The sequence below is a fragment of the Narcine bancroftii genome, chromosome 8, assembly GCF_036971445.1.
Source record: "Narcine bancroftii isolate sNarBan1 chromosome 8, sNarBan1.hap1, whole genome shotgun sequence".
Lineage (NCBI taxonomy): Eukaryota > Metazoa > Chordata > Chondrichthyes > Torpediniformes > Narcinidae > Narcine > Narcine bancroftii.
Window position 1 is genome coordinate 73,130,232 of NC_091476.1, and position 26,331 is coordinate 73,156,562.

At 48.5% G+C, this 26,331-nt stretch overlaps 2 protein-coding genes and 1 long non-coding RNA gene across 8 annotated transcripts in view; 2 read left to right on the forward strand and 1 right to left on the reverse strand.

The window, feature by feature from the left end:
• LOC138740853 (uncharacterized) overlaps nucleotides 1-22,134 on the reverse strand; it is an 80,244-nt gene extending 58,110 nt beyond the window's left edge. Inside the window, exons 1-2 of the long non-coding RNA XR_011343187.1 lie at nucleotides 22,018-22,134; nucleotides 10,548-10,651 (exon numbers count right to left, since the gene is read on the reverse strand). This is a non-coding gene — a long non-coding RNA (uncharacterized lncRNA). The remainder of the gene's footprint in view (nucleotides 1-10,547; nucleotides 10,652-22,017) is intronic.
• LOC138740851 (phospholipase A and acyltransferase 2-like) lies at nucleotides 6,651-19,437 on the forward strand. 2 transcript variants are annotated; one of them, XM_069894070.1, is made up of 5 exons: nucleotides 6,651-7,033; nucleotides 8,617-8,736; nucleotides 12,036-12,144; nucleotides 12,985-13,253; nucleotides 17,503-19,437. In XM_069894070.1, exons 2-5 carry the CDS (start codon nucleotides 8,722-8,724, stop codon nucleotides 17,602-17,604), a joined length of 495 nt encoding a protein of 164 aa, XP_069750171.1. In that variant the 5' UTR covers nucleotides 6,651-7,033; nucleotides 8,617-8,721; the 3' UTR covers nucleotides 17,605-19,437. The 2 variants fall into 2 exon arrangements, with proteins under 2 accessions (XP_069750171.1, XP_069750172.1); XM_069894071.1 differs by lacking the exon at nucleotides 6,651-7,033 and adding an exon at nucleotides 7,160-7,299.
• Nucleotides 22,135-22,147: 13 nt separating the features above from the next.
• Nucleotides 22,148-26,331, forward strand: part of LOC138740849 (atlastin-3-like) — a 46,564-nt gene continuing 42,380 nt past the window's right edge. For 3 of the 5 annotated variants that reach the window (XM_069894059.1, XM_069894063.1, XM_069894062.1), the window contains exon 1: nucleotides 22,222-22,320. The gene's annotated coding sequence lies outside the window, so the exon portion shown is untranslated. The other 2 variants (XM_069894061.1, XM_069894060.1) reach the window with 2 other exon arrangements.

Here is a 26,331-nt window from a genome sequence, read left to right on the forward strand (position 1 = left end):
CCTCTTCTTCTGGGCTAGTTATCTTTTGGGCTTCCTGTTGCTGTTTTTCTTTCTTATCACTCCCTTTCCCATTGCTTTCCTCTTCTTCCAGCTGAGAGCCCTGCTGTCGGGCATCTCTCAGCTGGTCGCGCTGTGTAAGTTCACTCCACAGCTGGGCTCCCCTCCCATTGGTGTTTTCCTTTTCCTTGTTGTGCGCATTGCACACGCGCGATTCCTCGCGCATGCGCAGTTGCGCACTTCTGTTTGGCTCAGTGAGCCATTTTTGCAGTCCCGCGGTCGGGAGGTCACAACCCTGTGGGGTCTCCACTAACCTTGGGGAGCGGGCTCCTCTGTCCACGGCGGGTCCCTGCCTCTTCATGCAGGTAAGGCCTTCACCTTTCTCTTCTGGCGTCTTTCCTTCTTTTTTTCCTGTTGTTTTTGTTTTTTCCTTCTTAGGTGCCATTTTCTTTCTTTTCTCCATACCTTTCTTTATCTTTTATTTGTTGTGTTTTGTGTTTCTTGAGCTTTGAGTTTTCTTCACTTTATTTCTTTTTTTCTGGAGAGGGCTGGTATTCTCCTACCGGCCATTACTCCATCACATGACTCCTCCACCCTTCTTTAAAGTACAAAACCTGCACTCCTGACAATTCTCAACCTCCCCTTTTGTTTGCACTATTTCTAGAGGGGAGCTGGACAAAGTGGCGACTCTCTGTCTTCCTTACAGTAGACAAAATTAAAGAATTTAATGTATGTTACATTCTAAATGTAGTATTACATGATAACAATTAGACCTTTACCTGGTCTGAGAGAGTTGACAAAATGTCTGATGTTCCATCTTTCCCTCGAACGTCGGAGGCCATTTAGTCCATTGTGACTATGCAGGCTCTGGTAGGATTCTCATTACCCCACTAATTTTCTCAAACTGAGATCACATGCAAATTGGAGGAACAACAAATACCTTGTATTCCCGACAGGAGACCCTCCAACCAGAGGGCAATAACGTAGACTTTTCCAGTTTCTGTAAGGCCCCTACCCTTGTCTCTCTCTTTCCTCTATCTCTCCTTTCCTCCAGCTCTGCTTTAACAGAGCGACCTCCCTCCACCAATCAATTCTCACCTTTCCTCTTCTGTCCTCCGATCTATTCCACCTGCGGCCTCCTGGCTGTGAGCCCGTACTCTCTCCCTCCTCCCTACCCTACCTTTTTTATTGAGACACCTGCCTGCTTTTTACTTATACCTTGAAGAAGGGCTCAGGCTTTGGTTATGTATAGAACTATAGAACAGGCCACCTCGATCCTTCTAGTCTGTGCCAATCCATTTTTTGCCTCGTCCCACTGTCTCATCTCCCCAGTCCACACTCCCACCACTCTCTATGTGAAGAAGTTCCCCCTAAGCTTTTCCCTTTCTTCCTTAACTCATCCTCTGGTTTGTATCTCACCTACCCTTAGTGGGAAAAAGCCTACTTACATCTACCCCCCTCATAATTTAAATTACATCATCAAATCTCCTCTCATTCTTGTACCTTCCAAGGAATAAAGTCCTAACCTGTTTAACCTTTCCCTGTAACTCAGTTCCTGAAGTCCGTCCGGGCAACAACCTCGTAAATCTTCTCTGCGCTCTTTCTATATTATTGATCTCTTTTCTGTAGTTCGGCAACCAGAACTGCATACAATCCTCCAACTTTGGCCGTACCAATGTCTTATACAACTTTACCAACATCCCATCTCCGTTACTTAATACTTTGATTTATGAAGGCCAATAGTTCTTGGTGTTCTAGGGATGCTGCATATCCTGCTGTGTTTCTTTAGCACTTTACAGGTACAAAATATTTTATCCAAAATTCTGAAAACTGAACATTTTTTCCATGGATGTCGTCTGCACATCCAAGCTCATGTTGGGCGCCAAACATGAACCATGCTCAACTCATCCTTGAATATCCAGGTCTGTCCTTGTCAGTAATTAGTTGAACCTTAGAGAATCCTTACTTTAATAGGTGCCTGCGATAAAACAGAGTCGAGCGCCTCTGATTTGGCTGATTTGTCGTAGATGGCCCCACACCCAGATGCCCCTACCCCATCTAGCACCCCCAGTCCAGAGACCCTCCTAGTTGGAGTGTCTTTGTTTTGCATGAATCCGAAATCAGCGCAATTACTAACGTAACTGCCGTTACTATTATTCTATGATCCAAAAAATTCTGAAAAGTGTCCGATCCCAAGGGTTTTGGATAAACGATTCTGTTCATGCCCTGCCATCGCAGCATCTGCAGACTTTTTTGTTTCACCCCACTAATATTCCCTTGTTTTTCATTTTCCCTACATTCCCAGGAACTAACCCTCCCCCCACCTATCCGTGTTGGATTCTCCCACCCACAGCCACACTAGGGAGAATTTACAGCAGAGGGTTCACCTACTGACCCACGTGATCTTGGGACGTGAGGGGTGTCCAAGAGGACGTCCAAACTCCCGCATGCAGACAGTGCCGGAGGCTGTGAGGTGGCGGTTCTACCCACTGGGCTGCTACGTGGAAACATTTTCTGACACAACCCAGCCCCTTCTGAATGAAGGGCTCAAGCCCAGAATGTTGGTTATGTCTCTTTATCTTTGCTATATAAAGTCTGCTGTGAGACTTGCTGAATTTCTCCAGCACTGTGTTTTTACTTAGCCCACCCCTTACCCTAACTGGGAGGAGGAAAACCACAGCAGCGAACCAGGTCAGCCAGCACTGAACCCTGGCACTGTGGTGACGGTGAAGGTTCCTGCTGGCTAACTGTACAGCAGACCCCAACTCGGCTGGGACAGGGGATTGGTTATTTCCCCCATTTCAGGGCACCATAATGTTTGGGACATTTGGCTTCACAGGTGTACTTGGGTATGTTAAATTGCTTCATTGGTGCAGGATATAGTGAGCTAGGCTTGCTTCTCAGCTCTTGATCACCTTTGAAGTCTGTAGATGCCATTTTTTCAACATTTGGACCAGAGATATTAAAGTCATGCAAATTAAAGTCAAAGAAGCCATTATGAAATCAGACTCTCAGCTAAGCATAGCACAATGGAACATGGAGCATGAGCTGTGTTCCCCTGGAGAAAATAACTTGCGAGGGAGATACCACATATTCGTTAAGGTGTGGCAGCCACACGTGATACATTCAGGCACAGGTGTGATTAACATGGGAATGTTAAGAATGAGGAAATAAATCAGAGGCATAGCCAGTAAAAACCCCCCCCCCCACCCCTTATGTCAATGTACTTACATCGTCATCTTCAGTAATTGATTTTCGTCTTTCTTTGTTAAGGTTGGGATGGGAGGGGGAATGGGATATGGGGAGGAAAATAAGGGATCGATAAAAGGGGAGGAGTGATTCCCAGTGATGTACGTAAAATTTAGGTCTGTAAAATTATACATAAATTTTTTTAAAAAGAAGTCATTATGAGGCTGAAACACAAGAATAAGACAGGAAGAGACGTCACCCAAATCAAAAGTTTGAAACATCATTAAGAAGAGACAGTGTCCTGGTGAGCTCAGTAATCTCATTCCAAGGAAGCCTGCTGATGACAGAAGAATTCTCATCATAATGAAGACAAATCCCCAAATGCAAGCCTGACAGATGAGAAACGCTCTTCAGGAGGCAGACGTGGACATGAAGATTTCATGAACAGAATTACAGAGGCTACAGTGCAAGATGCCACAGAAACAGGATGGGCAGATGAGAGTTTGCCAAGAAGTATTTAAAGGAGCCTGTAGCATTCTGGAAAAAGTCTTGTGGACAGATGAGACCAAGATGAACCTTGGTCAGAATGACAGCAGGAGCAAATTGTGGAGGCATAAAGGGCCTAAGATTCAAAGCAGACCACCTCATCTGTAAAACATGGTGGGGGGTGTTATGGCCTTGGAATGTATGGCTGCCACAGGTACTGGTACATTTACCTTCATGTGGCCCTTTTATAAAGCAAAAAATCTGAACATAAAGCTATTCCACCCTTATGTCGGAATACTTACCTTCATAAATGGTTCGTGAGAGGCTGCAAGGTGGCAACTCCAATCCCTCTTTTCAAGGTAGCGCACCGCTCCACCTCGCTGCATGAGGGTATATCTGCTGCAAGTGGCTGGCTGGGGGTGGGTTGATGACGTGGCTAAGACGCCTTCAGTCCACGACCCATTTCACACCTCTCTCTCCCACTCACTCACCCCTCAGGGCAGGGGCGGCTGGCAGGGTGGGGCATCAGGGTAGGAGTGGCCGGGCTGGCAGGGGACTGTCAGAGCCATCGGGGGGGTGCCATGATGGCCCCACCGGCCGGTCCTGCCTCCGGCACCTCACCGGGCCGTTTCGGCCTTCGGGGCTGCTTGTCAGCGCCAGCAGCTCAATATGCGGCAGAGCGATGGCTGTTTACCCTTCCCATAATCCCCCATGCCACTGGAACCATTCTGGGAAGCACAGAGTGGTTCCAGTGGCGTGGGGAGATTATGGTTAGGGAAGACAGCCATCGCTCTGCCACATTTTATGATGGGTAGCACTATGGCACCAGTTGCCCCACCACCATTGGCTCCGGACGGTGCACCGAGGTGCTGTTCCGCATAAAAGCAGACCTACTGATGACATAACTGCTGATGGCAGTAGTAAAATGAATTCTGAGGTGCACAGAAACATCTTATCTGCTCATATTCAAGCAAAGGCCTCCAAACCAATTGGACGGCGCTTCAACCTACAGCAAGACAATGATCTCAAACATACAACTAAAGCCACAAAGGACGTTTTCAAAGCTAAAAACTGGAAAATTATTGAATGGCCCAAATCAGTCACCCGGTCTAAATCCAATCAAGCAGGCCTTCCATCTGCTAAAGAGAAAAACCGAAGGGGACAAGCCCCTGAAACAAGCAGGAGTCGATGATGGCTGCTGTAGGGGCCTGCCAGAGCATCAGTAAAGATACTCAGCACCTGAGTCACAGACATCAAGCAGTCATTGCATCCAATGGATATGTAACAAAGTACTAAACATGACTACTTTAACATACAGGCCATTGCTCTGTCCCAAATATTATGGTGCCCTGAGATGAGGGGTCTAGGTATAAAAAAAGTGTTGTAATTTCTACATGGTCAAACAAAGTGTGATCGTATGGGATCCTATCACCTCTGTATATATTTGTATACAGTGCTAATGATTGGCTGAGAGCCGTAGCCACGCCTACTGGCCAGGTCATAAAGGGCTGCACCTAATCAGATCCAGGTCAGTCTGGACTGGTCGACCTCGAGGTACTACGCTCCAGTCTTTTGGTAATAAAAGCCTTGGTTTGAATCTGCAAGTCTTTGAGTCATTCGACGCGCTACACGAAGATGTTCACAAATAACCTTGAATAAAATCTGGAATGCGCACTTTAATCACGTGAATTGTAAATTTAAAACTAGAGCACAGGGAAAATAAAGGAAAAAAGTGTCTATATCCCAAACATCTTGGAGGGCACTGTACGCACTGCATATGCTCTGTCTGGAGGTGTGTTTGCATGTTTTTGCCCCGAGGACTGTGTTTCATCAGGTTGTCCTCGTACCATTGAATGGTAATAAACTTGAACTTGGTCACTGACCTCCGTCCAGAATACGAACCATCCACAATCACTCTCTTGTTTCTCAGGGCAAACCAATTCTGTGCCCACAAAGCAGGGCCTCTTTGCAGCCCCTGCCTCCTTCCTTTCTGAATGAGCCTTGCAAGGGGAACCTTTAACAAAGTTTGACTTTCTGTGTTTCCTCTTGTTATGACAGTGGGTGGACGAGTGGATGCCTTTATTTGTCTTTGTAGGCCAGACAAAGGAAAGAATTTTATGCATCTTGTGGAAGTGACCCTCGTGTAGGTAAGCAGTAAAACCAATGGGAACAGATTAGAGGGGCGATCAGGGCAGCTACTCTCAACTTTTCTTTTGGTACATTTGATGGAACAACACATGTTAAGCCCCACAGAAGGATATTATGTGACCAGCTTCTTTCCTTCACTGAGTTCTGTTTGAAAAGTTCAGCATAAAGCCTTTAAATTCCTCTCAACCCCCTCCCACCTCCTCAAGCACATGCTGGAACAGAAAATAAAAATCTTCCTCAGATCTGATTCGGATTTCTTGTCAGAGTCCATACGCGACATCACATTCAACCTTGAGATTCTTCTTATCCCTGTGGATGAGGCAGAATGATCACTCATTGGCAGTGGGGGAAAAAAAAACCTGACAATGTACACATATAGACAAATATGGAAATGAAAGCAGACTGTGCAATTCAGAGAGGAAAAAAATCAATTAAGTGCACAAGTCAGAGTCTTAAATGAGTCCCTGGCTGAGTTTGTCGTTGAGGAGTCTGATGGTGGAGGGGGAGCAGCTGTTCCTGAACCTGGTGGGGTGAGCCTTGTGGCACCTACACCTGTTTCCTGATGGCACCAGCGAGAACAAAGCGTGTGCCGGGTGGTGGTGTGGATCCTTGACGATCTCTGCTGCTCTCCGACGGCTATTCTCGAAGGTGGGGAGGGTTTTGCCTGTGACGTCCACCACACCTCTGGAAATTTGCCAGAGTTTCAAATGTCATACCAAGTCTCCAATCCCTTTCTCTTGTGCCCCTCGTTCTTGCAATGGGGAAACTATCCATTGCAAGAACTATCCTTGCCCCTCATGTTTGTGTATCCTAATCAGATCAATTCCACCCCCCCCCCCCCCCCCCGGCCTCCTGTGCTCCAAGGACTCAAACAAAGCCTCTCCATAGCTCTCTCTGTTACTGAAATGTCTGTGTTTCAACTGATTCATAACCTGTGCTAATACTCTGCCTGCTGACTTAGTGTTCCCCTTAACAAAAGTCAAACTCTCACTGCACTGGGATCTTCAGGCAAAGTTCAGGAGGCTGCACAAAGATTAACACAACACAGGACAATCCCGGAAAACATGAGTCAAGTGAAAACAGCAGCTGATAACCGGCGTTATTATGCTCCAAGTTTCTGTTTCAATTCCTGATGAAGAAATAAAAGACCAAAGCAGATCTCAACAAGTCAGAGCTTCTCCTGCCGTGCTGAGCGACAGATCTGAATACTGATGTGAGTACTGTTCGTCACAGATAAAGAACAACTCTTGGTAGCTAACACCCACTGCTTAGCTCTGCATTCAAGTGTTTTGTGAGTTAGCCCAGAGCAGATTAAACTGGGGGGGGGGTTGAAGCAAGAAGGGAGAGGAGGTCCTCGCTGCTTCCAAAATGTACTTGCAGCCAACGGGAAGGGCTTCCCTGTCTGTGGGACGCTGGGGTCAGCTGTTTTCTTGAACCCCAGCATCTCAAGGGACCAAGAACATCTCTAGGAAGTTGTGGGTAAATGTTCTGGGATTTGGACCCAGTGATTATGGAGAATCGGTGATGATATTTCCAGTTATGAGGGTGTTTAGGGGAATCTGTGAATGATGGTGTCCCCTTACTTCTGCCTCTTTGCCCTCAGTGGAGAGATGATAGCGGGTGGGGGGGGAGATGCCGATGGTGGGGGAGGGGGTGGTGGATGGGGAGCCAATCGAGCAGCTGCTTTGTTCCAGATGGCGTGGAGTCGCTGGAGTGGGGAGTGTCCCATCACGTGCCTGTAGGTGGGGAAATGTGGTGGATGTGGAGTGGGTGAGTGGGGAGCATCCCATCACACCCTTGATGTGCTGTGTAGGTGGGGGAAGATCCTGTGGTGACAGGAGTGGGGTTGCTCCCTGCTGGATTGTGTGATTTTGTGTAGGGGTGGGTGTGTGCGCGCGCAGTTACTGTACACATGGTTTGTGTATTTCCAGCGGTGTATGCTTTTGTGTGTCCAAGGACATGTTCTGCTGCAGGAACTCAGTGTGGGAGAAAAAGAATGGTTGACAATTTGGGCCAAGACCTTTATCGAGACAGATTCAATGCAGAGAACAGGGTGGGTCAGAGCACCATCACGGGTTTGGCAAACCAGGTAAAGATGAAACTTGACCATCATTTCCATCTGGGTTTCTTTTAAAGCACCACTTTCCCACCTTCCCCACTTCCCAGAGCCCAGCACTGACAGCCTTTATCTCCTAATCCCCACTTCCCCGTCATTCCGCTCCTAATCCCCCCTCCCATCACTCCGCTCCTAAATGCCCCTCCCCACCACTCCATCCCTAATCCCCCCCGTCCCTCTGCTCATAATCACCCCTCCCCATCATTCCGCTAATCCCACCTCCCCATCACTCCACTCCTAATCCCCCCCTCCCCGTCACTCCACTCCTAATTACTCCCCTTCCTCGTCACTCTGCTCCTGATCCCGCCCCGTACCACACTGTGATGCAGCCAGCCAGAACACTTTCGATAGAGCTCCAGTAGAAGGTTGACATAATAGTGGCTGGAAGCCTTGCCCACTTCAGGGTTCTCAGAAAGTGTAGTTGCTCCTTCCTGACAAGTGAGGAAATGGTGTGTACCAGGATAGTTCATTACTTAAGTGGATTCTGAGGATCGGTGCATCTGCAGTCTCGCAAGTGCCTATGTGCATGGACACAGATGGAAACCTGCTTGTGAGCGCTGGTCTGCGTGCATTTCTGGATGTGCATATATGGGAGCATGCTGTTGGGGGGCAGGTCTCTGGAATCATCAACAGCAGAATTTCTACCACCTGTTAACCACTGGCTCTTTGTTCTGGAACAGCCACAGCCACAGCTGAGTAGGCACGACCAGAGGACCAGTAGTTCTGCTTCCACATCCATGGTTCTGCCGTGTTCCTGATATCACAGCTGGTGGTGAGAGATCGTCATGGCTGCAGCACTTGTGAGTAGGATCCAGCGAGCATGTTTACATCCACAATGGAGCTTCTGCCTCTGGAAACTCCTCCTGCCCGTTTCCCTCCCCATCCCCTCCCTCTTGTGACCCCTGCAGCTGTGAACCCTGATTTCCTGTCTGGCATGGGGACGTGGGGAGGGGAGGTTTTCAAAGGATATCCCTCAGAGACCAGATCTGCTCTGGACAAGACGGGGGTTAAGTAACAGCAGGAAGTGATGGAAAATGATTGCTTGCAGACCTGTTGGGGAAGACACAAAAACAGGACTGTACTCATCACAAAACCATGGAATGGTTATGGCCGGTAGGTCAATCGGCCCTTCTTGTCTGTGCTGATCCTCCACCAAAGCAACTCTTGTTCCATCACAGCTCCCTTCCCTGAAACTTTCTGCACCGTGAATTTAACCAGCCCCCATCCCCCTTGAAGGCCACAGCGAAGCCTGCTTCCAGCAGTGCATCGAGTATGCCAGCCACGCCCTTCACAAAGAAACCTTTTCCTCGACACTGTCAATGCCCATGATCTCGGGTCTTTGACAATCCCCACCCACCGCCACTGCCGAGAACAGCATGATAGTCAGCCTGTTATATACATGGCAGAACCACAGAGCATACGATACAGGTTTACTAAATTATGCTAGCGGGAGTGAGGAATATCAAGTTCAGGTAGACAGTGTCACGATATCAACCCTCACTCAAAGATCACAGTGAAATGGCACAGTATTTATGGCATATTTTGGTGGCTAACAAGTTATTAAATTCGTTTGAGGTATATTGTTACAGTTCCTTGTTAACACTTGTCATTCTAGTTCTCTCTTAAGAAATGTAAAACACTGATGTCAAACAGTCACCCACATTATCAATTAATTCTGTTTATGTCTTAAAAACAGTTGAAGCAATGTCCAGAGGTTTTGCCTTCAATACATATTGATCATCTGTGCTCTGCAGGGTCAGTACCAAGGGAGGGGATCCACGGGCATTGCCTTCCCAATGGAGGTGCTGTGCCCCACCATACAATCATCAGACCTGCCCCAACCCCCTCCTGTATCACTAGTGTCTAGCTTGATGTACGCTAGCAACTCTCCACCCGCCGCTGGCCGTATCACTAGAGTTGCGACTAGTGACACTTGACACAATGAAAGGAGAGGCCTTGTCTCCTATATCAGAGAGGTGGATAGCACCACCCCGGTCGACAGGTAGAGTCCGGTTGCCACCCCCCCCCCACCGTCGAGCCCACCTCTAACATGCTAATGCCCCCCCACTTCTATCAATCTTTAAGACACACGATGCAAAGGAAACCTTTCCGTAACACACACAGTTCAAAGAAATTTCCATGGTGCCTAAGAGAAAGGTGCAAATTTTCTGCCCTCTGTAATAGAACAGGTTGTGGCAGCACATAGTGTCAGATCGTTAGCTTCTGTCAACCTGTTTAACAATACACAATCTGAAATGCTTTGACCAGTTTGCTAGGGAATTCTATATTTAATAAAGACAAAATCAGTGGTGCCTTTCCATAATAATTGCCATTTCAGGATGATTTAAAAATATAATCTTTCAAACTCTGACCAGTCCCCTCTCCCCAAAGACCTGCACAAAAGTGCTAGAGAAACCCATAGGAAGCAAAGGCGTTTCACCAACGTTTTGGGCCAGACCCTTTTGAGGATCTCTTCCACTTTTCGCCGAAGGGAGTTCTGCGAGGTCTCCCTCATTGCTCCCCACCTGCACTCCCTGCTGCTCTCAACCTCCACGACCACACACTCACCCAGACTCATTTCCACAGCCTCGTGTTCTTCTCATCGTCTTACCTCTGCCGCCATCTTGTGCCATGTGGTTTTGAACTCCGTTTCCAGGCCCACGGTTTGGATCTCAGCTGTATTGACTGTTGTTCTCTTAGATGAAGGGCTCAAGCCTGAAATGTTAGTTATTTTAAAAAAATTTAGTCATACAGCACGCTAACAGGCTGTTCTGGCACACGAGCCCGTACCGCCCAAATTCCTGGTACATTTTTGGAAGAAACCGGAGCTCATGAAGGTCACAGGGAGATTGTTCAAACTTCTTACGGACAGCGCTGGATTCTAACCCGGGTCACGGTGGTGTAATAGCGTTGCCCCAACCACTGCGCTGACCATGCATTGTTTTCCTGTGTGACCTGCTGGGTTTCTCCTGCACATTTTGTGCATTGAACTACAATCACAGCATCAGTAGACCTTCCTGTTTATCTCCTCAAAACAAACTGTCCCGGCTTCTTCAGCCCGTTTCTCCAGCCCAGGAACTATTGTTGTCAAACCTTCTCCTTCGCGTGATGGGGAGACCAGAATGCAGCACAGTTGACCAGACTGGACCGGTGTTTCGTAACCTCAGAAAATCTATGGGCCTTGGAGGCTAATTGGGGTATTTGGATAGCACGGGCTTGTGAGCTCGAAGGACCTGTTACCGTGCTGTATATGCAAATTATTTTTTAAAATTAAAATTAAATTCTGCTCACAACCCAGACTTATTACTGCCTCTTTAGCCTCTTGCTCCTGAGCCCCAGATTTCACTCTACCTTGCCTCCTCTCTCCCTTCCAAATAAAAATAGCTTCATCTCACATTTCTTAGTGTTGCCCAAGATCTACCATGCCTCTGCCCACTCCCTCCCCTCTCTTTACCCTTTCCTACAACACAACTCCCACCCTCTCTCCCTCCTTCTTTCCACCTCCCCTTTTCCCTCCCTCCTTACCTCCCCTCCCATCTCCCCTCCACCTACCTCTCCTCTCCACTTTCCTTCTCCCTCCCCTCTCCCCTTCCCAGTCCCTCTCCCTACCCCTCCTCACCCCCTCTGCATCTCCCCCTCCCTTTGCCCTTGCCCTCCTTCTCCTCCCCCACCTCTTCCTGCGCTCTCCCTCCCCTCCCCTTTTCTCTCTCCCTCCCTCCTCCCACCTACCTCTCCTCTCCCTCTTTCCCCTGCATCTCCCTCCCTCTCTCCCCACCTTCTTCTCCACTCTCCCTCCCTCTGCTTATCACCTCCCTCCCCACTTACCCCTCCTCTTCCCCTGTACCTCTCCACTCTCTTTTCCCCTGCCTTCCATCTCCACCATCCCGCCTCCCTCACCTCCCTCTCCATTCTCCCCTTCCCTTCCTCTCTCCTCCCTCTGCATCTCCCTCCCCTTTCTTTCTTCCAGCCCTCCATCTCCTCCTCTCCCCTCCCTCTCTCCCCATATCCCTCTCCTCTCCCCTTCCTTTCTCCCTCCTCCCCACCTTGCCCTCTCTCTCATCTTGCTGACATTTCATGTTGTCCCATGTTTCATTTGCAGTGCTACAATGAACCAAAGGTCGGTGATTTGATTGAGATAGATCGGTTCAGCTACAAGCACTGGGCGCTATACATGGGCAACGGTGATGTCATTCACCTGGCACCCCCTAGTAAGTACAGAAGCCCATTTCCTACTCATCCTGTCCTCCCTCTACCTCTGCACCGCAGACCCCATACCTCCCAGTCCCTGAAACCCTGTACCCTCACTGAACTTCCACATCCTCCTTACTCACCTCCATTCCCATGATCTTACAAACGGGAAAGCAAATGATCTCCTGTTAATTACTGAGCAGAATTTCATTGAGGTCTTCCAGAGAGGCACGTTTAGCGTGACATCACAGTGCTAACCGTCCCGGGTTCGAATCTGGGGCTGTCTGTAAGGAGTATGCACGTTCTTCCTGTGTTCTATGTGGGTTTCCTCCCATGTTACAAAGATGTCAATGGTTCGTAAGTTGATTTGGGTGGCACAGACTTGTGGGCCACAATAGCTGGATCTCGAAATTAAAATTCATGTTTTGAAAGCTGAGTGATGAAGCTTCACCTTGAGATGCTGCCTGTTCCATCTCTTATTTCTAATATTTAATTTCATAATTAATTTTAATTTAATTTAAATTGAGCTATACTGCGCAGTATCAGGCCCTTCCGCCCATGAGCCCTTGCTGTCTGAATACTCCAATTAACCTACAAACTGTGTGTTTTGAATTGTGGGTGGAAACCGGAGTACCTGGAGGAAACCCATGCAGACATGGGGGGAAACATACATACATCTTACAGACAGCACGGGATTCGAGCCCGGGTCACTGGTGCTGTTACTCCATTGCACGAGTCGCCTCGGTAACCCTGCCGCCCATCGTTCTCTGCCTGTCTCTCGTTCCGCCCAACCTCCCCCCCCCTCCCAATCTCCCTCCTCGGCTCCCTGTCTCACTGCGAACTTCCCTCCCCTCCCCCAGGTGAGCTGAGCGATGCCGGCTTCAGCAGCATCATGTCGATTGTGGTGGATAAGGCCTACGTGAAGATGGAGCCACTGCACCGGGTGGCGGGAGTGGACAACTACAGGGTGAACAACAAGCTGGATAGGAAGTACCCCCCAAGGCCCGTCCACCTCATCGTGAAGGAGGCGAGGGAGCAAGAGGGGAAGGAGCTGTCCTACAGCGTGGTCTCCATGAACTGCGAGCACTTCGTCATGCATCTCCGCTACGGGGTATCCCAGTCTAGCCAGGTGAGCTCAGAACCCTGCCAGTATTTAGAGGTTCAAGGTTCCTTTGGTTGTCATGTAATAATACATTCAAATGTAGTATATAGTAAAACCCCTGGTATCTGGTACCTATGGGGAGTGGTAGATGCAGGAGACTTACTTTTACAATGCCTAACTAATACACTACCTGCACTAAGAATAAACAGTTTAAAAGACAAAAGTACTATACTGTACTTACACTAAACCTTAAAGCATTTTACATAAAACATATCTTTGAAAACATATAACCATCGCTGCCTCTGCATGTTCCTCTCCCACCATGGAGCTGCCCGAAAGATGAATATATAACATTGCAGATAAATACCCCTGCGGCATTGAGCAGTGGCACAGAACAGGAATCTGGGAATATAGATCCATAATTCCACGAAAGTAGTGTCACACATATATAGGGTCGTAAAGCGAGCTTTTGGCACATTGGCCTTGATAAAGGAAAGTACTGAGTCTAGGAATTAGAATGTTATGGCAAATTTGTATATTGGTGAGGCCAAATCTGGAGTGTTGTGTGCAGTTTCGGTCACCTAACTACAGAAAGGATATCAATAAGATCGAAAGAGTCCAAAGGAGATTTAATAGGATGTTGCCCAGACTTCAAGAACTGTGTTACAGGGAAAGGTTAAACAGGTTAGGACTTTATTCCTCGGAGAGTAGATTTGATCATTATGAGGGGTATAGATAGAGCAAATGCAAGCAGGATTTTTGCACTGAGGTTGGGTGAGACAAGATATCCATAGATATCCATAGATAGTCTTGTTCACAGGATATGGGAGGACACAGATTTACAATGGGAGGGGAGTAAAACAAAGGAGGTCTGAGGGGCAAGGTGGTGGTCAAGAAGGGTCCAGGACAGGGATAGGAAAGGCTTGGAGGGATAAGAGGTGAATATGGGCAGAATGAGTTGGAGTAGATAGCCATCACAGTAACCATGGACAACATATGTCCTGAATGATTCCATGACTGTATACAAGATACACACACATTATAATCCCCTCTCCTACCAATGGAACCCTGATTTTCCCTCAAAAGGCAGCTGAAAACCCCCAGAGCTGGAGGGACCGGTGCAGAGGGAGTTTGATTTTGTGTCCAACCCTGGGAGTATTTGATGGAATGGCGTAGAGGGAGCTTCAACTGTGTCTGACCCTTTTATTTTAAACGTTTTTATTCATCAAACAAACAATACAGTTACGACTACATTTCCAGTCCAACTATGCACACAACATAATGTCAAATTAAAATATTATCATCTTTTTCCACAATACAGTCAAGCCCTTGAGCAGCCCGCTGTTCCCGGATACCCTCCAAGGTATCTGTAAGCACCAAGTGCTTCTTCTCCAAGGATACTCGTGCACACAGGTACCCTTAGAGAGGTGCAAGCAGACAGCATGAGCTGAATCCTCGACTGCCCGTTGCCTGGACCCATGGATGGCCATCTTGGCCAGGCCCAGGACAAGACCGATGAGGACATCCCTCAGCCAACCATCATCCCTCCATACTGGGTGGTCAAATATCAGAAGAGTAGTGCTGAAATGCAGCCAAAACTTTAGGAGCAGCCCCTCAAGTACATGAACAGGGGCTCCAATCTTGTACACTTCAAATATATGTGAATCACTGTCTCATCCAAGCCACTGAAAGGACAGGCAGCTGGTGAGCCCATGAATCGACTCAAAAATCGATTTCAAATTACAGCTTTATGTAACACCCTCCACCTCCAAGTCCCAGATCTAAAGGGGGAGGACTCCTGTATATAAAGATCACCAGAGGGGACCCTCCTTACTGCCAAGGGGTAGGACAGACCACCATGGTGTATCTGGCCAGCAGCCAAAGGCGAGGAAGTGGATGGTGTGTAGGAGCAGTTGGTATATATCCCACCTTCCTGCAACCAGGAACGACACAAAGGGCATCTCCTTGAGACCACACATGCAGTGTGGGACCGGTTCCTGAGAGATAACCTGGGGCCTGGGCCCGATGAGTAATTCCAGCTGTGCAGGTGTTAGCACGGTCGGGACAACTCCACACCCATGAGCCTCTGCAACATCCTGAGGGACAGGTTGGGCATCAGTCTCCTCCACCCATTCCAAATCTGGCCAGTGGGCCGCAGCCAACTTAGCCTTATTGACAGCATCATATCATCTCTTCTATAATACTTGGAGTCATGTAAGGGTAGATAAGAGCGTCCATCGTCTCACTGTCAATGGAGGGCAGCTCATCTCCAATGCTGAAAGTTGAATCCCCATCCTCTTCGGGACACCTGCTACTGGTTACCAGCTCACTTGCAGTACTTGGAGCAGCAAATGCCACGAACTCACCTCCTGGCCTCACCTCCGTCTGTCCAACACCCAGGAGCAGTGGCGGAGGGGCCCTCTCCTGGCCAATCCTAAGAGAAAGGACCTGTTGGGGGCTGTCGGCAGATCTCCCAATGACAGCTCTATCACCTCCAGCTCCAGAAATCCCTTAGGACCCTGGCTTATTCCCATGTTACTGTGATCAATCGGGGTCAGTAGGGACAATTCCTGTTGGCTCCTTTCAGTTCTGAACATGGGTCTGCGGACGGTCCTTGGACCAGTAGATCTGATACATCTTCCCCTTGTTCTAGACCTGGAACTGCCCCTCAGTCTCATCTTCCTTTGCCAGCAACACAAATATCGGAAGGAGTAAACGTGCCTTCAGATCAAGTTCCCGAAAGCCAAAGAGCAGGGAAATTGCTGACTTTACCATCCCCAAAAGACACAAATGGGGAAGGAGGAGATCATTAGGAATAGTGGACAGGATGTTGGACAGGATCACCCACTGCTCAGCAGACTCAAAAGGGTCAACCTGCAGGAACATCCCACCCACCTCAATCCCCTTACTAATGGCTAGGGGCGCCGCCTTAGCATTTTTAAAATAAATCACAGCCTTCCCGTCCATCCACTACTATGGCTGAGGACCAACAACCCTCACCATCACCTTTATGCAGTCTCCAGCTTTGATAGTCGGGGGAAAGTAGATCTTCACACCTTGTCCATCATCCAGCAATCCAAAAGGATTCCGGGTCATAGGGGCCACCGAAGCTGCTGCTGCAGCACAACTCCTGGAGGGCCCAGGTCTTTCAGGAGACTGGGCGGACATATTTACAACAAAATCCAAGATGAGATAGAGTAAGTTCTTTGTTGATATAAGAGTGTTGAAAGGAAGTCCTCTGACTGCTGTGCGAGCTGGCTCCCTGGCAATCTTCCATTGCCTCCTGGAATCCCGAAGGTTAGGCCGAGGCTTTCAGGCATCCGAAATACCACTAATTTACCCTCGTTAACAAACCGTTAAGGTTAACAAACAAAGGAACAGGCAGGGGAGTCACCGCCTTTAAGATGTTAAATTAGCAAATTTAAGATGCAAATTAGGCAAAAAGCTAGTATTTTGTGGTGGAGGAGATCCACCCTGGCAGGCTGCCAGCCAATTACTCGATCTGCATCATTGGAAAAGCAGAATTAAACTCCCATACAGCAAACTCTTCTTCGCAAAAAGTCCTTCAGAGCACTTCCACAACACTAATACAAATCCTCCTCAGTCTCCGAGGCTTTTGTAACAGGAGCGATTCACTATCTTCTAAATTCCTTCCCAGCGACGTAGACTATGGCTTCACTCTGTGTCTGACCCCAGGAGTATGTGATAGGAAGGTGTAGAGGGCACTTCACTCTGTGTCCAACTCCAGGAGTGTATGATCGGATGGAGTGGGGGGGGGGGTGCTTCACCCTGTGTCTGACCCCGAGAGTGTGTGATGGGACGGTGCGGAGGGAGCTTCACTCTGTGTCTGACCCCGGGATTGTGTGATAGGAAGGTGTAGAGGGCACTTCATTCTGTGTCCAACTCCAGGAATGTGTGATCGGACGGAGCGGGGGTGGGGGGGGTGCTTCACCCTGTGTCTGACCCCGAGAGTGTGTGATGAGATGATGCGGAGGGAGCTTCATTCTATGTCAGACCCCCGGGATTGTGTGATGGGACGGTGGGGAGGGAGCTTCACTATGTATCTGATCCCGGGAGTATATCATAGGATAGTATGGAGGGAACATCACTCTGTATCTGACCCAGGGAGGATGTGATGGGATGGTGCGGAGGGGCCTACACTCTGTGTCTGACCATGGAAGTGTGTGATAGCATGGTGCGGAGGGAGCATTACTTTGCTGTGCTTTTTTCTGACTCACACACTCTCTCTCTCTCTTTCTCATTGTCCCCTCGGCAGGTTGATGAGATGGTGACAAAAACTGGAGTTGTCCTGTCAGTGGGCTTAATTGGTATGCTGTGCTACCATCTCTTGAAACCCCAGCAGAAATACAAAAAATGAAGGAGCACCTGAGGAGCTTAGGGACCTCTCCCTGCTCCTCCACTGCAGCTCCTGAGGGACACAGGCTTATGTTGTAATTTGTAAGGTTTAGGGAGGAACTTTTTAAAAATCCAGGCTTGAATCTAAAATTGATTACCTCTGGATGAGGACACGTGCATCTTGAATTGCCATGGCAATGAAGCCAACAGACCAAGAGCTGTGTCGACAGGAACAACCTGGGAGGAGATGGGCTGGAGGGCTTCTGTGAGACTTTAAATGGCACCAATTGGAGATCAACCGTTGTGATCAGATGGTTAATTAGCCCCCCCCCCCCCCAGAATGTGGGGGAGTAGTGGAACATGGGGAGGAGTGAACAGGAAATTAGGGAGGGTAACCTGGGGTGTTCCCCACCCCTCCCCAGCCTCCAGCCAGACTATCCGCTTGTTCACCACAGGTGGATCTGCTGCCTATGGCACTGCTTCTCACTGATCTTCCCGCTGCCCAGGAGTGGAGGGAAAGGTTTCCTGGAAACATTTTGTTCCTGTATTCCATTCTGGAGAAAAACCAACAACCTTTGACCTTGCCATGAATGACCATTTAAAACATCCTTTCTATGATTGATGTAACTTTTAAAGAATGGTATAGATTGGGAATTAAATGTTTCAAAGATTTATTTGTTGAGGGGAGTCTCACTTCATTTGAACAACTTTCAGTTAAATACGGCCCACTAAATACTCATTTTTTTCTGTTATCTATAGGGATTTTTTTTTCTGATCTCAATTATATACATTTCCTTTGAGGACTGATTAGAATTTAATTGATGTAATTTTTAATTTACTACTTTCTATAATAGTTCAATATCTAACATTTATGATTTGTTGTTGGGAATAAGAGAAGCTCTGTCAGATTAAAAAAAAGCCTGGGAACAGGACCTACAGCTTTCAATTCCTGAAGAAACTTGAAATGTAATTTTCAAATTGGAACATGCCTCTTCTTTATGTGCTCGCCACTCTCTCCTATAATTTAAAGTAGTCCATAGGGCTCAAATGTCCAAAGTCAAACTATCTTGTTTTTATGTAGATTTATCTCCTCATTGTGATTTTTTAAAAATGGAAATGCTTTATTAAGTTATATGTTCTGGACACGTCAGTATTGAGAAATATTGGAACAAAGTATTTCAAACTTTCTCTGTACTTTTTAAACTTAATCCCTTAACTGCTTTATTTGGTATTGGAGAGAGTGACACAACTTTAATGGTATCTGAGTTGCATGTACCAGCTTTTATGGCGAGGCAGGCAGTGTTGCTCAGATGGAGGGACGTTACCCCGCCTGATCATGCTCAATGGCTACATGATGTCATGTCGTGTTTAAACTTAGAGAAGATTAGATACTCAATTTCTGATTTGAACTCAGATTTTCAAACACGGTGGGGACCCTTTATGAATTACTTTTATAATCTTTGATTTGTTATGAAGATAGAAATGTTGACTAATGAGGTAATTTATCACTCATAAGAATTCTGACTTCCTTTTTTTTGGCCAACAGCTTCTTTCTTGGTAGTTTTAGATTTTCAGTTTTTTAAAATAAATAGATTAATAAAATATCTACAATATAATCTGTTTGATTAAAATGTGGAGTGCCTTGGACGAAATGATATGATTTAAGTGTAATGTATCTTTTTGAATTTTAACATAAATCCATATGTACTCTGTATTTTTGGATGTGAAATTTCAATGTTAATCCTTTGTAAAATGTAGGCATTTGAAGACTTTTGTAAGGGTAGGGAACCTCTCCCACCAAGGAATTAAACTTTGTGTTGTTGCAAAATAAAGACGGTACTTTGATCAAAAGCAATGTATTGCAGTGAGAATCTAAATGTCAAGATGTCCCTCACCAGAAATACCACTGAATCAGGTGATGAAGTGTGCTAAAAATAGATCCACAGAACATTACAGCACAGAAAACAGGCCGTTCAGTCCTTCTAGTCTGTGCCAACATGTTATTCTACCAAGTCCCACTGACCTGCATCCAGTTCATAGCTCTTTCACCCTTAATCCATATCCACTGGATTGTATCTCACCTACCCTCAATGGAAAAAGCCTTGCTGCATTTACTCTGTCTACACCCCTAATGATTTTGTATACCTCTCTCCCCAAATCTCTCCTCATTCTTCTATGCACCAGGGAATAAAGTCCTAATCTGTTTAATTTTTCCCTAGAACTCAGTGCCTGAAGTCCCAGCAACATCCCAGTAAATCTTCTCCGCACTCTTTCAATCTTATTGATATCTTTCCTGTGGTTAGGTGACCAAAACTGCACAAAATACTCCAAATTTGGCCTTGCCATCTCCACTACCTACTACGTGAGCTCACCACCAGACACATATTCCCCTCCCCACCTTCCGCAGAGACTGCTCCCTTGTCCACTCCTCCCTTCCCACCAATTGCCTCCTTGGCATTTACCCCCTGAGACTGCAGGAGATGGTTCACACCTCCTCCCTCACCACCTCTGGGTGCCCCAAACAATCCTTCAAGGTGAAGTAATGCCATTTGTGAATCTGCAGGGGTCATCTACTGCATCTCTTGCTGTGGTCTCCTCTACATTGCAGAGATTGGATGCTGTGACAGAGTATTTAGAGGTGTTTTGGGAAGGAATATTAGAGCAGGTTGCACACAAACATTTTTAAACACAGAATATTTGCAGGACTTTTGCAGAGTGCTTTTTGTAAAAAGAGCGACAAAGTTGTAGCATACAGCTTGCCTGGGAGACCATTTGCAGGCAGACAGAACAGCTTTGCTCTCAGAGAGGGAGGGTGTGAAACAGAGAGAAAGGTGACAGAAATCAGTTCTAGAAGGACAAAGTTGACAAACTTTTGGAAGACTGCATGGTCAAAGGAGAAGGCTGTCTGTCTGAAAGGTGACCTGAAAGAAAGAGGATCATCTGGAGAACCCTGAAGGGGGAAAGTCTCGTCAGCAAGACTGATTAAACAGGAATCAGGTGCGGATGTCCTGGAACAAAAAGGAATCTCTGAAGACCAACAAGAACCCTCCTGAGTGGAAACAATTTGCCTGTTAAGCACCAAAGCCTGGTGAACTTTGTTAATGCTAACTTCTGTGCACAGTCCAAGAATTGCCTGCAACCAGTGAGATTGGACTGTGATCCAAAGAACTTTTCCAAGCCTATATACACATTACACACACCTGCGTTTAGTATTAGAGGGGGGATTAAGTAGGTTAAGTAAGTTGATAGTAATAAGTTAAAGTTTAATTCTGTTTTGTTCAAATACAATTAAAAACTACTTTTGTTTAAGTACCCCTTTGTGTTGTGGTGCATATCTATTGCTGCTGGTTTTTGGAATCCCCTGGAACCCGAGAGAGCCCTTCACTGAACACCTTTGCTCTGCCCACTGCAATAGCACTGACCTCCCAGTCACCACCCATTTCAATTCCGTCCCATTCCCTTGCTGACATGTCTGTCCATGATATCATGTACTGCCAGTCTGAGACCACCCGCAAATTGGAGGAGCCACATCTCATATTCCATCTGGGCACTCTCCAACCGAATGACATTAATAATGACTTCTCCAGTTAGAGGGAATATGACCCGAGAGGGTAGTGACTATGGAAGGAAACCAGTGAGGGGTTCAGCAGCCAAAGGATCCATGCCGGCTGCAGACTGCTGGTGACTTGCTGTGGACAGATTCACACATTACTTAAAGTGGGATGCATGTGGGGAGAGAAGGTTGAGAACCACTGCTCTAGACCCAATAGTGATTGAAATATTTTGCTGGAGAAAGATGGTGGTTGGCCCATTTCCTTTGGGAGTTCTGAAATGGTGCACACGATGAGTCCATGAGGGACGATTAAAACAAGGGTTTCAAACTTTTCCTTCCCACCCACATTATTTAAGGTGGGATGTGGATAGGTAGGTTGAGAACCAATCCTCTACTCCAATTGTTACTGAAATATTTTGCTGGAGAAAGATGGTCATTGGCCCATTTCCTTTGGGTGTTCTGAAATGGTGCACACAATGAGTCCATGAGGGACGATTAAAACGGCAGTTTTCAAACTTTTCCTTTCCAACCACATTAGTGGGGAAGGTTGAGAACCGCTGCTCTAGATGCGATAAGTTACTGAAGTATTTTGCTGGAGAAAGATAGTCATTGGCCCATTTCCTTTGGGAGTTCTGAAACAGTGCACATGATGAGTCAATGAGGGATGATTAAAACAAGGGTTTTCCAACTTTTTCTTCACACCCACATAATTTAAGGTGGAAAGAAGTTTGAAAACCACTGATAGAAATGTTTGAACTGTGATGCTGCCTCAAATCAAATTTGTTACATGCTCTTGACAATAAATTCTGAACTAAACATATAAATGTTATTTCTATTAATTCAGATCATATATGTTTTATAATTTCTTCATGTAATAAATACCTGGTCGAATAACTGATTTCCAGCGAAAACCAAGATGCTCCTTTGTGGCGCACCTGTCCTGCCGCCGCGGTGCAGCCTGGGAAGCGTAGTCCTCAACTGCGCGCCTCCAGGAAGCGACACGAGGTACGAGGACTACAGCGCCCCAGAAGGCACCGCGGCGCGTGCGGTCGGCGAGGAGTGGTGAGCCGGCTGTGTTCCCATGGCAACGGGGTTGGCCGGCAACGCTCGAGGAGGCGGGAAAACATGAGGGGAGGGAGGCGAAGAAGATGGCGGCGGTGAGGATGGGAGCTGAGTGACTGAAGGGTGAGGTTGACAGGGCTCCCTTGTGCAGTCAGGGGGAAGAAAGCCGGTCAGAGTTTCCACAGTGAGCAAAATCAGTGCTTAAATTATAAATTAAACCTACAATTTAATGTCAGTGACCAAAACCTGTGTGTTATGTTGGTTAAAATCCTCCAGTTAAACCAGAATTTCCTCAGTGACCAAAACCAGTGCTTAAATTATAAATTAAACCTACAATTTAATGTCAGTGATCAAAGCCTGTGTGTTGGTTAAAATCCTCCACTTTCAAATCAGAATTCCCACGGTGACCAAAATCAGTGCTTAAATTCTGAACTAAACCGACAATTTAATGTCATTGACCAAAGCCTGTGTGTTATGTTAGTTAAAATCCTCCACTTTCAGATGTTACTTTGGTTAAAATCCTCCATTTTCAGATCAGAATTTCCACAGTGACCAAGATCAGTGCTTAAATTATAAACTAAACTGTTGTGGCGGCACACCACTAGGCAGGCAAACCGGCCCCGCTTGTAATCCACATAGCGGGGCAGCAGGCCAAAATGGCGCAGTCGGGGGGTTTCCCCTTCTTCTCAGCACAGGGCTCAGAAGCCTGTGCTGGGGGACCAGGTGACGTCAGCGCCCCCCAGCGCGGTTGTCAGCCAGGTCCAGACTGGGAGTATAAATCCAGTGCAGCAGCCTGCAATAAATCAGTTCTGCTCACTGAGCTCAACCCATCTAGTTGTGTGTTCTTTCAGTAGCAGTGTAGCTGCCGCTGCAGTTGGTGACCCTGACTGGTTCAAACGTCTTTGAACCCATCATGAGCGAACCTGGGATCAGTGGTATAGCCGTCAAGCTGCCTGAATTCTGGGTTCAGGAACCGGAGACCTGGTTCGGCCACGCGCACCTGGTTCACCTCCGCCAGATTTCATCCGACATGACCAAATTCTACCATGTGGTCACCGCCCTGGACCAGGCCACCGCCAAACGCGTGCTGCACCTCATTCAGCACCCATCCGCCGAAGACAAATACGAGACCATCAAGCTAGTGCTCACCGATCCCTTGGACTATCTGGGTGCCAGTGTGCCTCTCGGATGCTGCACCTCGACGCCCTGGGGGACAGGTCTCCGATGGAGCTGATGGACGAGATGCTCGTGCTCATGGGTGATCACACAAACTGTCCACTCTTCGAGTGCATTTTACTCGACCATCTGCCCAAGGACATCCGGCCGTTACTAGCCCAAGAGAGCTTTACCGACCCGAGAAAGGTCGCTCAGAAGGCCCAAGAGCTATGGCTCGAGCGATTCCCAGAAGGCTCAGCGGTCCAGCAGGTCACAAGGCATGGGCTGCGGAGGAGCATCTGGCCCCTGCAGGGGCCACCAAGAGCATAACCAGGGACACGGCATCCGCTCCAGGCCTCTGATTCTACCACCAGCGCTGGGGAGCCAAGACTCTGAAGTGTCGTCAGCTCTGCTTGTTCCAGGGAAACGACCAGGCCGGCTGCTGTTAATACCTGCGGCGGCTGGCCAAGGACACAGCCTCCTCTACCTGTGGGACTCAGTCAGTGGCCGGCGGTTCCTCGTCGACATTGGGGCCCAGATCAGCGTCATCCTGGTCATGGCCATCGAGTCCAGGAACCGACCTCGAGGACCTCCCCTCCGTAGGGGAGCCAACGCAACAGAGTTCCAGACATATGGAGACTAGACAGTTCACTTCCAGGTTAGCTGACAAAAGTTCTTGTGGAGGTTCACCATCTCATCCCTTCCAACCTCCATCCTGGATACCGACTTCCTCCTCACCCACGAGCTTCTGGTGGAGATTTGAGGTAGGCGCCAAGTACTTTCCAAGCCATTCACCTCGATGCCTTCCGCACAGAGTAGCCGCAGATGGCCACGATCAGTATGACCAGAGACGAGTTCCAGTGAATCCTCAATGAGTTTCCAACCCTCCGCAAGCCACAGTTCTCCACTGCATCGCCGTACTACAAGGTGTTCCACCCACAGCCAACCGGTTCACGCCAAGACATGCCGGCTCCCGCCTGACAAGCTCCAGGTGGTGAAGGAGGAGTTTTTGCTTCTGTTGGAGCTGGGGATCATTTGGCAGTCCGACAGCCCATGGGCCTCAGCGCTCCACCTGGTCCCGAAAGCCTCCAGCGGCTCGCGCCCCTGTGGAGACTCTTGACGGCTCAACGAGGCAACAGTTCCTGACCGTTACCCCATCCCTCACATCCAGGACTCTACGGCCAACCTGCAAGGTGCGAGGGTTTTCTCCAAGGTTGACCTGGTCCTCGGGTATCACCAAATCCCGGTGCACCCTAAGGACATACACAAGATGGCCACCATCACCCCCTTCGGCTTGTTCAAATTCCTTTGCATGCTGTTCGGGCTCAAGAACGCTGCTTAGACCTTCCAGCGCCTCATGGACTCAGTGGGCAGGGACCTGGATTTTGTCTTCACTTACTTAGACGACATTCTCCTTGCCAGCAGGGATCGGGTGCAACACAAGGCCCACCTGCGCACCCTCTTCTCCTGGCTGGCCGACTTCGGCCGCACCATCAACCCAGCCAAGTGCCAGTTTGGGAAAGAGTCCATGCAGTTCCTGGGCTATGCCATCGCTGCTGAGGGAGCCACACCCGCCACTACGAAGGTCGCTGCTATCAAGGAGTTCCCACGACCGGACAACCTCAAGGGGCTGCAGGAGTTCGCGGGTATGGTCAACTTCTACAACCGTTTCATCCCGTGAGCTGCACACATCATGCAGCCGCTATTCGCCCTAATCGCAGCCAAGCACAAAATGCTCACCTGGACCCCAGAGGCCTGCAGTGAATTCAAGCCACCAAGGATGCCCTCGCGAAGGCTACCATGCTCGCCCACCTGCACACTGACCTGAATATGGTGCTCTCCGTTGATGCCTCTGCCACAGCCATCGACGCCGTCCTGGAGCAGCAGATGAACGGACAATTTAAGCCATTGCCATTCTTCAGCTGGCTTCTCCACCCACCAGAGCGCAAGTATAGCGCTTTTGACCGTAAGTTACTGGGCATGTACCTGGCGGTGCAGCATTTCTGCTATTGGAGGGGAGGACTTTTACCATCTTCACTGACCACAAACCCTTCACCCAGGCACTCGCAATGGCGAAGGATCTCTGGTCGGCCCGCCAGCTGCGTCACCTCTCCTTCCTGTCGGAGTTTACCACCAACATTTGGTACAAGGCGGGGAAGGACAACGTGGTCATTGATGCACTCTCGCAACTGGCCATTTGTGTGCTGATGCCCGGCCTCGACTTTGACCAGCTCGCCTGGGACCAGAAGTCCGAAGAGACGCGAGCCTTCAGGACTGCCATCATGGGCCTGCAGTTCCGAGACCTCCCGACTCCGAGCAGTGGAAGCACCGTTCTGTGCGATGTCTCCATGGGCACCCCGTGGCCAGTGGTTCCCCAGCAGTGGCGCAGGCAAGTCTTTCATCACATCCACAACCTTTCGCACCTGTCCATCAGGTCCTCGGTCTGGATGGTGGCAGAGTGGTTCGACTGACATGGGCTGCAGAAGCAGATTGCAGGCTGGGCCAGAAAATGCACCCATTGCCAAATGTCCAAGGTACACAGGCATACAAGGGTGCCCATGCAAGAGTTTGAGCATGTCCGGGAACGGTTCATCCACATTCACGTGGATATAGTCGGGCCCTTACCCGTTTCCCGGGGTAACCATTACCTGTTCATGGTGGTGGACCGCACCACTCGTTGGCCCGAAGCGATCTTGATGCTGAACGCCTCCACGGACTCCGGCTCCCGAGCACTGTTGCACAGTTGGCTTGCCCGGTTCGGCGTTCCGAATTACCTCACCAGCGATCGGGTTGCCCAGTTCACCTCTGCGCTCTGGGCACAGCTCGCCAACAGGTTGAGGATTGAGCTACACTGCACCCACAGGCCGTTGGGCTGGTCGAGCATCTGCACCACCACCTTAAGTCAGCACTTATGGGCCGCCTCACCGGTCCTAACTAGGTAGACGAACTGCCTTGGGAGCTCCTGGGCATCTGCTCCAC

Excerpts from the sequence above, each read along its gene's own strand:
- LOC138740851 (XM_069894070.1), top strand. Across the intron at positions 12,145-12,984 it reads CATTCACCTGGCACCCCCTA|GTGAGCTGAGCGATGCCGGC; the intron begins GTAAGTACAGAA and ends CCCCTCCCCCAG. Across the intron at positions 13,254-17,502 it reads GGGTATCCCAGTCTAGCCAG|GTTGATGAGATGGTGACAAA; the intron begins GTGAGCTCAGAA and ends TCCCCTCGGCAG.